The sequence below is a fragment of the Hypanus sabinus genome, chromosome X1 (assembly GCF_030144855.1).
Source record: "Hypanus sabinus isolate sHypSab1 chromosome X1, sHypSab1.hap1, whole genome shotgun sequence".
NCBI classification, from domain to species: domain Eukaryota; kingdom Metazoa; phylum Chordata; class Chondrichthyes; order Myliobatiformes; family Dasyatidae; genus Hypanus; species Hypanus sabinus.
The window spans coordinates 29,268,127-29,281,384 of NC_082738.1; the positions used below are offsets into that span (position 1 = coordinate 29,268,127).

Sequence of the window (13,258 nt, forward strand, 5' to 3'; positions counted from 1 at the left end):
GGGGAACAGACAGGAGGTCCTGTGGGTGAGAACACGATTCCCAGATGGTATGTTGCCTCCCATGTGCCAGGGTCTGGTATATCTTGGATCAAGTCCTCAGCATTCTTAAGTGAGAGGGTGAAAAGCCAGAGGTCGTGGTCCATGTACACACCAATGACATGGGCAGGACGAGTGATGAGGTTCTGCATAGGGAATTCAGGGAGTTAGATGCTAAGTTAATGGGCAGGAACTCCAGGGTTCTGATCTCAGGATTGCCACCCATGCCACACGTTAGTGAGGCCAGAACTAGGAAGATTATACAGTTTAACACGTGGCTGAGGAGTCTGCGTAGGTGGGAGGGTTTCAGATTTTTGGATCACTAGGCTCTCTTCCAGAGAAGGTGGGACCTGTACAGAAGGGATAGTTTGCACCTGAACTGGAGGGGGACTAATATCCTAGTGGGAATGTTTGTTACTGCTGCACGGTGGGGTTTAAACTAGAGTTGCGGGGGGTGGCAGCCAGAGTGCCAGAAAAGTTAGTGGAGAGGTTGTGGAGGCCTCAGGCAAAGTTAGGAATCAAATTTGGTCACCAAATTACAGGAAGGATATTAATAAGGTTGAAAGAGTGCAGAGAAGGTTTACAAGGATGTTGCCGGGACTTGAAAAACTGAGTTACAGAGAAAGGTTGAATAGGTTAGGACTTTATTCCCTGGAGTGTAGAAGAATGAGGGGAGATTTGATAGAGGTGTATAAAATTATGATGGGTATAGATAGAGTGAATGCAAGCAGGCTTTTTCCACTGAGGCTAGGGGAGAAAAAAAACCAGAGGACATGGGTTAAGGGTGAAGGGGAAAAAGTTTAAAGGGAACATTAGGGGTGCTTTCTTCACACAGAGAGTGGTGGGAGTGTGGAATGAGCTGCCAGATGAAATGGCTAATGCGGGCTCATTTTTAACATTAAAGAAAAACTTGGACAGGTACATGGATGAGAGGTGTATGGAGGGATATGGTCCAGGTGCAGGTCAGTGGGACTAGGCAGAAAAATGGTTCAGCACAGCTAAGAAGGGCCAAAAGGCCTGTTTCTGTGCTGTAATGTTCTATGATTCTATGGCTCTAATCAAAAGGTTGAGCATGGTGTGACTAGTGTCCTGAGCTGTGTTTATTTCAATGCAAGAAGTATCATAGGAAAGGTAGTTGATAGTGCTGAAGATGAGGTAGCTGGTTTACAAACAGAGGCAATGTGTAGTGAGGAGATGCTGTGGAGGGTGATCTATTTTTATTGTAATTATGTGAGTGTTGTTGATGTATGGCAATGAGTACAGTATATAATTCCTATAACAAAGATATGCAGCTGGGTACTATCTGGCGATACTGAGGAGCATGGGACATGTGGATGAACGAGGGCTGGTGACACCTAATGCTGAGAATGGGTGCACGTCATCTTGTTGGATTAATGAGAAAGAAGAGGCAATTTGAACTCAGATAACTGCCAAAAACCTTCCTGAAGAAACGTGAATGCCGTCACAAAGAAGGCACAGGGGCGCCTCTATTTTCTTAGAAGTTTGCGCAGATTTCGGCACGTCATCTAAAACTTGGACAAGCTTCTATAGATGCACAGAGGAGAGCACACTGACTGGTTGATTCAGGGTCTGCTATGGAAACACCAATGCCCAGGAACAGAAAAGTCTACAGAATGTGGTGGATACAGCCCAGTCTATCGCAGGCAAAATCCTCCCCACCAAGGAGCACTACCACAAGTAAGCAGGACCCATCACCAAAGACTAGGCCATGCACTAAGATGGTGCCAGTGACCGACCACAACATTTTGCAGACAATTTACAAAACGACTGGACACTCTCCTCCTTTTAGGTATACTTCTTCTGAACTGCGATCGATTGCAGCCTATAGTTTCCCTTTTCAGAATGTACTTTTGGGCCGACTGAACAATCTGGCACTTCTATGATCTGCTGGAGGATCCGGCATGGAGTACAGCTACGGCCATCGGTGGGGGTGCGCAGTGTTGCCTCCTAATGGTAGAACGCATACCATGTTCAGCTCAATTACTCTACGCCGGTTAAAGTGTTGAGCAAGATTAAAATCGACGAGGGTGAGAGCAGAAAGTGAATAAGGGTGTTCAGTGTTTGACTGCGGATGGTGCGGTCCCACACTGCAAGGTTCAATCATCTCGGCGGCTCGCGGCGGTATGGACTCACTGTCGGCTGCGGCTTGATGTTTGCTCTAAACACGCTTTACTATTTGCACAGTTTGATCGAGGCACTTTGGTGCGGAACTGGCCCTGCAGCCATCAGCAAAGCGCCAAACTGACTGACTCGGTGGTGTGGCTGCGGCCATCGGCTCCCGGAGCGGCTTCACTTGCCTTGGCGGTTCATGGCCGTGGACTCACTTTTGGGGGTTTGGCAGTTTGATGTGTAATGCTCTGTGTGTTATTTGTTTTTTGTTGCTTATGCGATTTCACATATTTGATGGTCCTGTTGTGTGGGGTTTTTCTTTAAACAGGTCCTGTGGTGTCTCTTTGTTTTGTGGCTGCCTGCAACAAGTCGAATCTCAAGGTTGTATACTCTATACATACTTTGATAATAACTGTACATTGAACTTTGAATCTTTGATACCCCTTTCTCACTACTACCATTGGGCAAGAGCCTTAGGTCCCATACCACCAGGTTCAGGAACATTTATCACCCTGCAACTGTCAGGTTCCTGAAGTGAAGTGGATAACTTCAATCATCTCAACGCTAAGCTGATTCTACAAGCTATAGACTCACTTTCAAGGTCTCAACAACTCGTGCTCCCAGTACTATTTACTTACTTCCTTGTTATTTACACAATTTGTCTTCTTTTGCATATTAGTTGTTTGTCAATCTTTGTAATGTATGTTTTTTCATAATTCTATAGGATTTCTTTATTTTTCTGTAATGCCTGCAAGAAAATGAATCTCAAGGTAATACATGGTGACATACTGAGTACATATTTTGATAATAAATTGACTTTGAACTTTGAATTTTGAAGGTTCAGCCTATACCTGGTGCAGTGTGTGGGGGAGAGGGGAGGGAAAGGGAGGTCTGGCAGTGAACCCCATTGCAGTGAGAGTTGCTTAGGCCCATGGGCCCGTTCGAGCGCTGGTGCAGTCTGAGCAGTCAGGGGTGCTGAACACACTCTGCTTTTCTCCTTCAGGTCCTCCAGAAAATTGGCAAAACCGTGGAAACAAAAGATGAACAATTTGAGCAGTGCGCAAACAGCTTCAACAAACAACAGGTACCATTCAATCCTCCTTAGTAACAGGGTCTCTCCCATCATCCTCGGCTGCAGGCAGGAGTGTTCCTTCACGCTTCCCTCAGCAGTGCTCATCGCTGAGGATCATTGCGCGTGCACTCATTCTCCTGGGATCTGGCCGTGCTCAGCTGCTGCAATATAGCATGCGCTAGAACGTCTGCTCAAGCACGGAGTCACTCTGCAATGCCCGCTAATTATGTGAAGCAGCCCACTGAGTGGTCTTGGTTGCTCAGGTGCCTGAGGCCTCTGCCATCTTTGTCTCTGTGCTGCGCAATAGGGGCTGCAATGTAGAGCAGGGGGAGGTTTGATGAAAGGGGGTGGTGAGTTTGATGAACAGGAGGGAGAGCAAGGGACAGAAGCACTCAAGGTACGATGGTATTGGGTTCATTGTCTTCAAAGCCCTAAAGTTGAAAGGAGATTTTGAGCCTTATTCAATAGAGATATCTATGGACACCCTCACTATAACGAGGATATACTGTATCAAAGTCCGGGCTCTACAGAGAGGTCTAGCTACCAATACCTGCTGTCTGAGTGCTGAGTCCCCTCCCTACCAAAGAGGAGATGCTTCCAGCTAACAAAATAGTTTAAACACAGTTTATTTTATTTTTAATTATTCATAATTGAATTTAGACAAATTCCTCTTAACACACATTTCACACTCACAGTGGATTTCTGTTTTATATAAGATTTTCAAATTACAAAAGACTTATAAACTACAAAAGATTTCCAAACACGGGTATAATTCTGACGAATGTACCAACAAGCTGCAGATTAACAAGTCATCCGTTGCAGAAACGAAGGTAGAGGAATGAATTCCTTCTGTTGCCCTGTCTTTCTGTTATTCTGCTTGCCATTCCCAACAATCCTCAATAACATTTATACTGGTTTGCTGTTAGTTGACATTACCTTCATGTGATGATTTTCAGATACTTTTGCTGGGACAAAGTAATTCACACAGATGGTCTAAAAGCTTCTGGGGATAGCTCAAAATGAATACTGTGAGGACTGACTCTCTGAGTACACAAACATCCCAACCATCGATTGATCAGCTATACTTGTGACCACCTCCCCCCCGGCACCTCCTCAGTTAGAAAGCAAAGTAGACTTCCTGTCTGATGTCAACAACTGCAGGAGAATTTGAACACTTTTGCTTTGTCTCTTCCTGGCGATGGAAGCTACTTAACAAATCTCTTAGTTTAACTTCAACTTCCTGTAGGCTTTGGCTGGGATGAACACTGACCTGTGGGTGGTAAGGTGCTTCACAGGAATTCCTGGAGACTCCAAAATGGCTGAGACAGCTTTTTAACTTCCCTAGAGATCTGACCAAGCCTCTAGATGATAGATGGGATTAGGGCAAGCACTTGCAGATGGACCACACCAAAAGGAGCTTCAGGAGTTCATAGACTCATTGTTCTATGGACACATTCCATTTTCATTCTACTGTTCACTCTACCCACTTTTTGGGGCTGAGCCTTAGGTTTCTTCTGAAGCTACCTCGGAAGAAACATTTCAGCAGCCAGTGCAAAGCAGATGTCTTTCCTATTTTCCTCTGTTTGACTATTATTGACCAGGCAAGGAGATACTCGGTACTGTAGGGTACACACAAGCCACTGCAAGGGACATGATACTGCCTTGTTGGAAGTGCTGACTTTCAAACGAAAAACTAAGGCTCAGGCTGATGTTGGATGCAAATGATTTCATAGTACCCTTTTTTACAAAAAGCGCAGCGTCGTGGTGCAGTTTTACCCCACAGTAGAGACAATTTACTCATTATTAAGGGTGAGAGGGATAATAAATTAGGCATGATGTAATAGCGGAACAGACTCAATGGGCTGAGTAATCTAAATCTGCTTTTCTGCCTTGTGGTCCTATTATCACATTGCTGTTTGCGGGATCTTGCTGAGCGTACATTTAGTTGCCATGTTTCCAAAGTTACAACAGTGCCCATGAGCGCCCTCCGGTAATACCACTCTGCTTCATGAATAGTTTGTATAAGATTCCACGTCTGTAAGACCTCTGCTCTCAGCTCTGGCCTCAAGAAGCCACCCACAGTACTGACTGTACTCCTCCAGCTACTGAGGTGAGTGCAGATTGGTTGGGGGTGGCAGAGTCCCAGGGAAGGGGCAGAGGAACCTACACAGGAGGGACACAGTCCGGCTGTGTAATGGGCACTCATGACAGAGATGTGCGTGGCCCTCTGACTGACATTCATCTTAGGCCAGGTCGATTTAAATTACTCGTGGAAAGAGACTGATCTGGTCCACAAGTTCTAAACTGGGACTGGGTAAATTTCGATGGTAAGAGACAGGAACTTGCCAAAGTTGACTGCAGTAGATTTGTGGGCAATGGGATGTCTGACAAGTGGAAGGTTTATTAAGTGAGATATTAAGAGTTTAAGATCTGAATGTTCCTGTTAGAGTGAAGAGCAAGGCTGGCAGGATTAGGGAACTTTGGATGATGAGGGACTTTGAAGTTCTGGTCAGGATAAAGGAAGAGGCAGGGGTCAGGGACAGGCAGCTGGGATCAAGTGAATCCCAGAGGGAGTGTAGGGGATGCTGGAGTGTACTCAAGAATGGAATCATGTGGGCAAAAAGAGGACCATGAGATGACTTTGGCAGAGAAGAGTAAAGAAAATCCAAAGAGATTTTACTAGAATTTTAAGGGAAAAATAGAGTGACTAGAGAGAGAATAGGGTCTCTTAAAGACCAAAGTAGACACCTTTGTATGGGGCCGGAGGAGATGGCCAAAGTCCTCAGTGAATATTTATTCTCTGTTTTTACCATAGAGAAAGACATGAAGACTTTGGAACATGGAAAATTTAACGGGGAGGTCTTGGGGCTAGTCCAGATTGGAGCAGAGGAGGTGCTGGATGTCTTAAAATGCATAAAAGTAGATAAATCTCCGTGGCCTGACCAGATTTATCCAAGAACAATGTGGGAAGCTCAAGAAGAAATTGCAGAATCTCTGGCTGAGATATTTGGATCATCATTAATGACGGGTGAAGTGCTGAAAGACTGGAGGGTGGCTACTGTTGTGCCTTTATTTAAGACAGAGATTGATTGGGGGTAGTCAGCACAACTTTGATCATGGGAAATTATGTCTCATGGATTTGACTGAGTTTTTTATGAAGTGACATGAAAGCTTGATCAGGGCAGGGCAATAAACATGGCTTATATGGACTTCAGTAAGGCCTCTGAGAAAGTTCCACATGATAGGCTGCTATGGAAGCTTAGATCACATGGCATCCAGGGAGAGTTAGTTAACTGGTCGGATGGTAGGAAGCAGAGGGTGATGGTGGAAGGTTGTTTCTCAGACAGGAAGCCTATGACCAGTCATGGGCCTCAGGGTTTGGTGCTGGGCCCTTTGTTATTTGCTATCTATATCAATGTGAATGCACCAGGCAAGGTGTACACATTTACTCTTGACACTAAAATATGTAGTGTGGTTGACACTGAAGGTGGTTACCAGGATCTACAAAGGGATCGTGAACAGTTGGGAAAATGGGCCAAAGAGTGGCAAATGGAGCTCCATTTAGATCAGTGTGACATATGACATTTTGGGAAGACAAATGAAGATAGGACTTTCACAGTGGACAGTTAGGCCTTGTGGAGTGCTGTAGAACTGTGGCATCTGGGAGTACAAGTGCATGGTTCTCTGAAAGTGGTATCACAGGAGGACAGTGACAAGAGGGTACTTGGCACACTGGCCTTCACCAGTCAGGGCGTGGAGTATAGAAATCGGGGTGTTATTGAGAGATACAGTGTTGAATAGGCACTTCTGCTCCTTCGAGCCACGCTGCCCAACAACCCTCGGCAATCCCAATATAACCCTGTTAGCCCTGGTCACATTCACACACAAAGCCAAAAGACTTAAAATTTCTGCAGAAAGATCCATTTACAGACACAGTTTGAACAAGGGAGAAGGAAATAGAAATCTTCCTTAAATACACTGAAGTTAGTCACATAAATTCAGCGTCAGATTGGGCTTCACCAGTCAGTGTGTTTCATTTACAAGTAGTATTGCACAACCTAAATTTCAGAGCTTCCTGTTTCAGTGTTCAGCAGGAAGAAGCAGAAACATCAAAATTCGGAGCAGCGGTGGGCCATTCGGCCCCTCAAACTTGCTGTACATTTCAATATGGCCAGAAATTCCTGCTCTGTAGTACCAGAGGCCATTTGGTTTGCCCACTTTGAAAAGTCGATTGAAGTCAGCCATAATTATAAATTCCTGCTTATTACCACTCCTTTCATTAGCACTACTATTTAGGGTCCTAAAGCAACCCCCGTATAATGTGTCTGCTCCGAAGTGTTCTGTAGCTTCACCCATACAGATGCCACACCAGTTTTCTCAGAGCTAAACCTTTCCTCACTGTTGGACCGCAATGGTCCACCTGCTTTCCCAGGTAGGTTGAGAGGGCTGAGGCATTCCTCTCTAGAGTGAAGGAAGGTGCGAGGCAACTTGATACAGGATAAGAAGATGCTGTTGAGTGGATAGCCAGAGACTTTTTTCCAGGGGGGAAATGGCTGATACAAGTTAAGTTTTTTTTACACAGAGTGGTGGGTGCATGAAACGCTCTGCCAGAGATGTGGTGAGGGCAGATACATTGAGGGGATTTAAGAAACTTAGATAGAAAAACTGTGAGCAATGCAGGAGGGAAGGGTTCAATTGTTAAAAGGTTGGCAAAACATCGTGGGCTTATGGGTGTGCACTGTGCTGTAATGTTCTATGTTTGATGCTCTGTGGATATTTAGTTCTCATCCCTGGCCACCTGCATCCACGTCTCTGTGATCACAATGATATCATATACTGTGCATCTTTAGTTCCTCTACCCTATGGAGAATGCTTCGTGCATTGAGACACAAAACTTTGTAACACACTCAGTTATTCTCTCACACTATTGCCTGGTCTCTTGCTCACCCTCGATCTCTCACCCTTCTGTTGTTTCCTGCCGCACTCTGCTCTTGGCCCAGCGCACTCTGCCTCTGAGCAAACGTGAGCCCAGATCTCACGGCTCTGAAGGAAACCACTGACTTGGCTTCCCAACCTCAGACTTCGTGCTTCTCAAAGTGAGCGGCACTATCGAAGAAAACATCTCAGCACTGGTGAGGACGAGATCGTGCTGCTGCTGTCTGTGCTCTCTGCCACAACCCAGTGTCACATTGGCCAGACAGAGAGAAGGCAGGTGTGAATATTCAGATCGCCAATACAGTACTGAGTTGCAGCCTTTACTGGCAGACAGAATGGTTCCTTTTGATGTGTCATTAATCTGATCAACCATTCTGGCTAGCCTCCCCCACTCCTCGATCTATTACCACCCCCCCCCCCCCCCCCCCCCCCCCCCATTGCACTGCACTATAAGCACTTTAAAACACCTTTTATAAATACATTGTAAATACATGCTGGCATTTATGTATTTTTGCTCATTTTATTCCATTTCCATGGTTTAACTTCAAACTTTTTAATATAGTTCTTTATAATTGTTCAATGTTGTTTATCATTGCATGTCGCACCAACTCACCAGAGCAAATTCCGTCTCCATGTAAGTGTACAGTATATGGTGAATAGAGTTGATCCCTGATTCTTGATCCTGATCTGAGATTTACCCATGCTGTGTGACAAAGTGTACCGACAAGCAGGGGTGGGACTGTGTACCGGGGGGGGGGGGGGGGGGGGGGGGGTGGGGTGGAGGTTGTGGTCAATGTCATTGTGTAATAAGGCTGAAGATGTGTTTCTTCCCTGCAGGCTGATGGCAATAGGCTCCACAAAGACCTGAGGGCGTACCTGAATGCTGTGAAAGGTGAGCAGTCCCTGATGGCCATTCAGTCGTCCTGGCAACATTCCCTTTTCCACAGTTTTCCATTGGGTGCCCAAAGGACTTCAGTACAAAACTCCACCCCCCAGAGACACTGAGTCCCAGATCATCACCGCTCTCTTAGTGAAGAGGTTTCCCTCACCGTTCCCCCGTATCTTCAGTACAAAACTCCACCCCCACAGACACTGAGTCACAGATCGTCACCGCTCTCTTAGTGAAGAGGTTTTCTCACCGTTCCCCCGTATCTTCAGTACAAAACTCCACCCCCACAGACACTGAGTCCCAGATCGTCACCGCTCTCTTAGTGAAGAGGTTTCCCTCACCGTTCCCCCGTATCTTCAGTACAAAACTCCACCCCCCCCCCACAGACACTGAGTCCCAGATCATCACCGCTCTCTTAGTGAAGAGGTTTCCCTCACCGTTCCCCCGTATCTTCAGTACAAAACTCCACCCCCACAGACCACTGAGTCACAGATCGTCACCGCTCTCTTAGTGAAGAGGTTTTCCTCACCGTTCCCCCGTATCTTCAGTACAAAACTCCACCCCCCCACAGACACTGAGTCACAGATCGTCACCGCTCTCTTAGTGAAGAGGTTTCCCTCACCGTTCCCCTGTATCTTCAGTACAAAACTCCACCCCCACAGACACTGAGTCCCAGATCATCACCACTCTCTTAGTGAAGAGGTTTTCCTCACCGTTCCCCCGTATCTTCAGTACAAAACTCCACCCCCACAGACACTGAGTCACAGATCGTCACCGCTCTCTTAGTGAAGAGGTTTCCCTCACCGTTCCCCCGTATCTTCAGTACAAAACTCCACCCCCCACAGACACTGAGTCACAGATCATCACCACTCTCTGGGTGGAAGAGGTTTCCCTCACCGTTCCCCCGTATCTTCAGTACAAAACTCCACCCCCACAGACACTGAGTCCCAGATCATCACCACTCTCTGGGTGAAGAGGTTTTCCTCACCATTTCCCCATATCTTCAGTACAAAACTCCACCCCCCCACAGACACTGTCCCAGATTGTCACCACTCTCTGGGTGAAGAGGTTTTCCTCACCGTTCCCCCATATCTTCAGTACAAATCTCCACCCCTCCCCCCCCACAGACACTGAGTCCCAGATCATTACCGCTCTCTGAGTGAAGAGGTTTTCCTCACCGTTCCCCCATATCTTCAGTACAAAACTCCACCCCCACAGACACTGAGTCCCAGATCATTACCGCTCTCTGGGTGAAGAGGTTTCCCTCACACCTCCCTTGTTTCCTTCACATAAGATGTTAACTAGTGTGACCAGTCCTTGACCTCTCTACCATCAGAAACAATTCCCACATAAGCCCATCTGAACCCCTCATGAGCTTGTCCACCTCCACAACGTCTGCCCTCAACCTTATTTGCTCCAGGGGGAACAATTCCAGTCTAACCTAGCAGCTGGAACGCTCATCCCCTGAACCATTCCAGTAAATTGCTTCATTTGTCACTTCAGTATACACAGAATGCTGGAGGAGCTCAGCAGGTCAGGCAGCATCTATGGAAATGAACCAAGAGTTGACGTTTCAGCCTGAGACCTTTCTTCAGGACTGAAGAGAAAGGGGGACGATGCCAGACTAACAAGATGGGAGGTGGGGAAGAAGGAGAGCTAGAAGGTGATAGGTGAAGCCGTGGATGGGAAAGGTAAAAGGCTGAACGGGAAGGAATGTGATAGGAGAGGAGAGTGGACTACAGGTGGAAGGGTCGGGGGAGGTGAGAAGACGTAAGTGGCCAGAGTGGGGAATGGAAGAAGATGGGAGGGAGAGGGAAGTTTTTTTTACTGGAAGGAGAAATTGATATTCATGCCATCAGGTTGGTGGCCACGCAGACGGAATATGTGAGGGTGGACTGACATGTCGGAACAGGAATGGGAATGGGAATTAAATTGTTGAGCCACCCGGAAGTTCTGTTTCTGGTGGATGGAGCAGAGATGCTCATGAAGCGGTCCCCCAATTTACTGTGGGTCTCATCAATGTAGAGGAGGCCGCATCAGGAGCACTGGACACAAACGAGGGGACACTAAATGACACTGGACACAAAATGAAAGTGGAGGGGACAGTGGTAGAGGTGAAGATGTGTTTAGTGGTAGGATCCCTTTGGAGATGGCGGAAGTTGCAGAGGCTCATGGGGTGGTAGGTGAGGAAAACACTATCACTGTTAAGGTGACGGATAGATAGGGTAGTGCGGATATCTGCGAAATAGAGAAGATGCGGTTGAGGGCAGCGTCAATGGTGGAGGAACAGAAAACCTAGTCTTTGCAGAAGGAGGGCACTCTCTGACATCCTGGAAAGGAGAGCCTCATCCTGGGAACAGGTGCGACTGAGATTGCTTCTCACTTCTCTGTATTAAATTCCATCTGCCTCCTGTTTGCCCATTCTGCCAGCCTCACTGTTCCTCACCTGGAACAGACAGTCACTCCCCTCCTTACAGACCATCGCACTTCCAACCACGGGTCGTCAGCAGGTCCGGACGTTTTACCCTGTACACTCGTCTCAAGGTCATGAATATGTGTAAAATCCAGTGGTCCCAGCACTGACCCCTGGGGACACCGCTCTCCACATCTCCCAGTCTGGAAAGTAACCCTTCCCCACCACTCTCTGCTTGTTGCCTTTAATCCAAGTTCCCCTTCCCCTTCAGTGCTACTGAGATTTTAACCCCTCAGACCTCAGTCCTGTTAGGCAAGACACAAAATAAATTGTAATCTCCATATTTTAGAGGAAGTAGACCTTACCTGGCTTTCAGATGAAGACAGGCAGGTTTCTAGATCTTTATTCACATGGTCTGTCAGCCACCCTGTGTGAACCCATGGAATATTTAACCACAGGACCTCAGTAGTTTTGCCTATATTACCCTGTTCTGGCCTGCCCCACCAGCCTTTGTTTCTCTGCTTTCCACAGGGCTGCATGAGACTTCCAAGAAACTGTCACTGACACTGCAGGATGTGTATGAGCCTGACTGGGATGGTAAGGAGGATCTACAGCCCATTATAGAGGTGAGGGACACCGTGTGCACTCTCCTGTAGTCCCTCCCCATCTTTGATGGGGCCTTGAGGCGGGGGCAGTCTGGGGGCGGGTGAGATCTGAGGGACACATGGACTGCTATTTGAAATGGCAGGATCCTGATTGCTTGCAGTGGGAGGGCACACCGGGCCAAGTGAGACAAAGCGTGGCCCCAGTATTGGCAGGAGCTTTCTCTGGCCCTGTCCTGGTGGCATAGGGCAGGCCAATGCTCTAATAACCAGATGAATATCCAGGAAATGGAAGACCAGATAGAACGTGTGGGAATTTGCATCCTGCTGAATGAGTTCCTCCTCAGCGAACGTCTTCATGAAACTGTTGGATTGTCGCAGCAACACCCTCCCACACCCTGTGTCATTTTGTTAAGGAAGCCTTAGTTGCTCCATCCCAGTGACTCCGGACCGAGAGTGTGAGGCCAGAAATGAGTAGCCAGACCACCACCCAGGGTTCAAGCCCACCACCAGCTTGCCAGTGCTTCCGAGATTGGGTAAACAATGCCAACTTTGCGACCAATGCCCACACCACAAAAACCAACAACAGAATCAGAATCATTATTATCGCTGAGATAGGTGATGAAATTTTTAGTTCTGCAGCAACAGTACCATGTAATACATAAAAATACTATAAATTACATTAAGAAATTGATGTATATCAATTAAACAAGTAGCGCAAAAAGAGAGAAGAATTAATGAGGTTCATTGTCCATTCAGAAATCTAATGGTGGAGGGGAAGAAGCTGTTCCTAAAACATTGTGTGTACCTCCTCCTGATGGTAGTAATAAGAAGAGGGCATGTCCTGGGTGGTGGAGGTCCTTAATAATGGATGCCTCCTTTTGCGGCATCGCCTTTTGAAGATGTCCTCAGTGGCAAGGAGTCAATGCCCATGATGAAGTTGGTTGAGTTTATACCCCTCTATAGCTTTTCCCAGTCCTGTGCAGTCCCTCCACCCTCACCAGAAGGTGATGCAACCAGTTAGAATAGTCGCCACAGTACATCTGTAGAAGTTTGCAAGTGTTGTGTTCATTCATCTGTAACTACTGATGAGACCCAAAGCCAGGAGATAAACAAAGCCAGAATATGAAATAAACATTTATTCAGTAAAATCATGCAACTACAAATAGCTCAAAAACTCA

General features: G+C 46.8%; 1 protein-coding gene across 11 annotated transcripts in view; it reads left to right on the top strand.

The window, feature by feature from the left end:
* LOC132384735 (bridging integrator 2-like) overlaps window positions 1-13,258 on the top strand; it is a 119,026-nt gene that overhangs the window by 62,974 nt on the left and 42,794 nt on the right. For 10 of the 11 annotated variants that reach the window (XM_059956164.1, XM_059956159.1, XM_059956169.1 and 7 more), the window contains 3 exons: window positions 3,170-3,250; window positions 9,011-9,065; window positions 12,007-12,101. In XM_059956164.1, the coding sequence (XP_059812147.1) occupies window positions 3,170-3,250; window positions 9,011-9,065; window positions 12,007-12,101 (231 nt within the window). The remainder of the gene's footprint in view (window positions 1-3,169; window positions 3,251-9,010; window positions 9,066-12,006; window positions 12,102-13,258) is intronic. The other variant, XM_059956168.1, reaches the window with a different exon arrangement.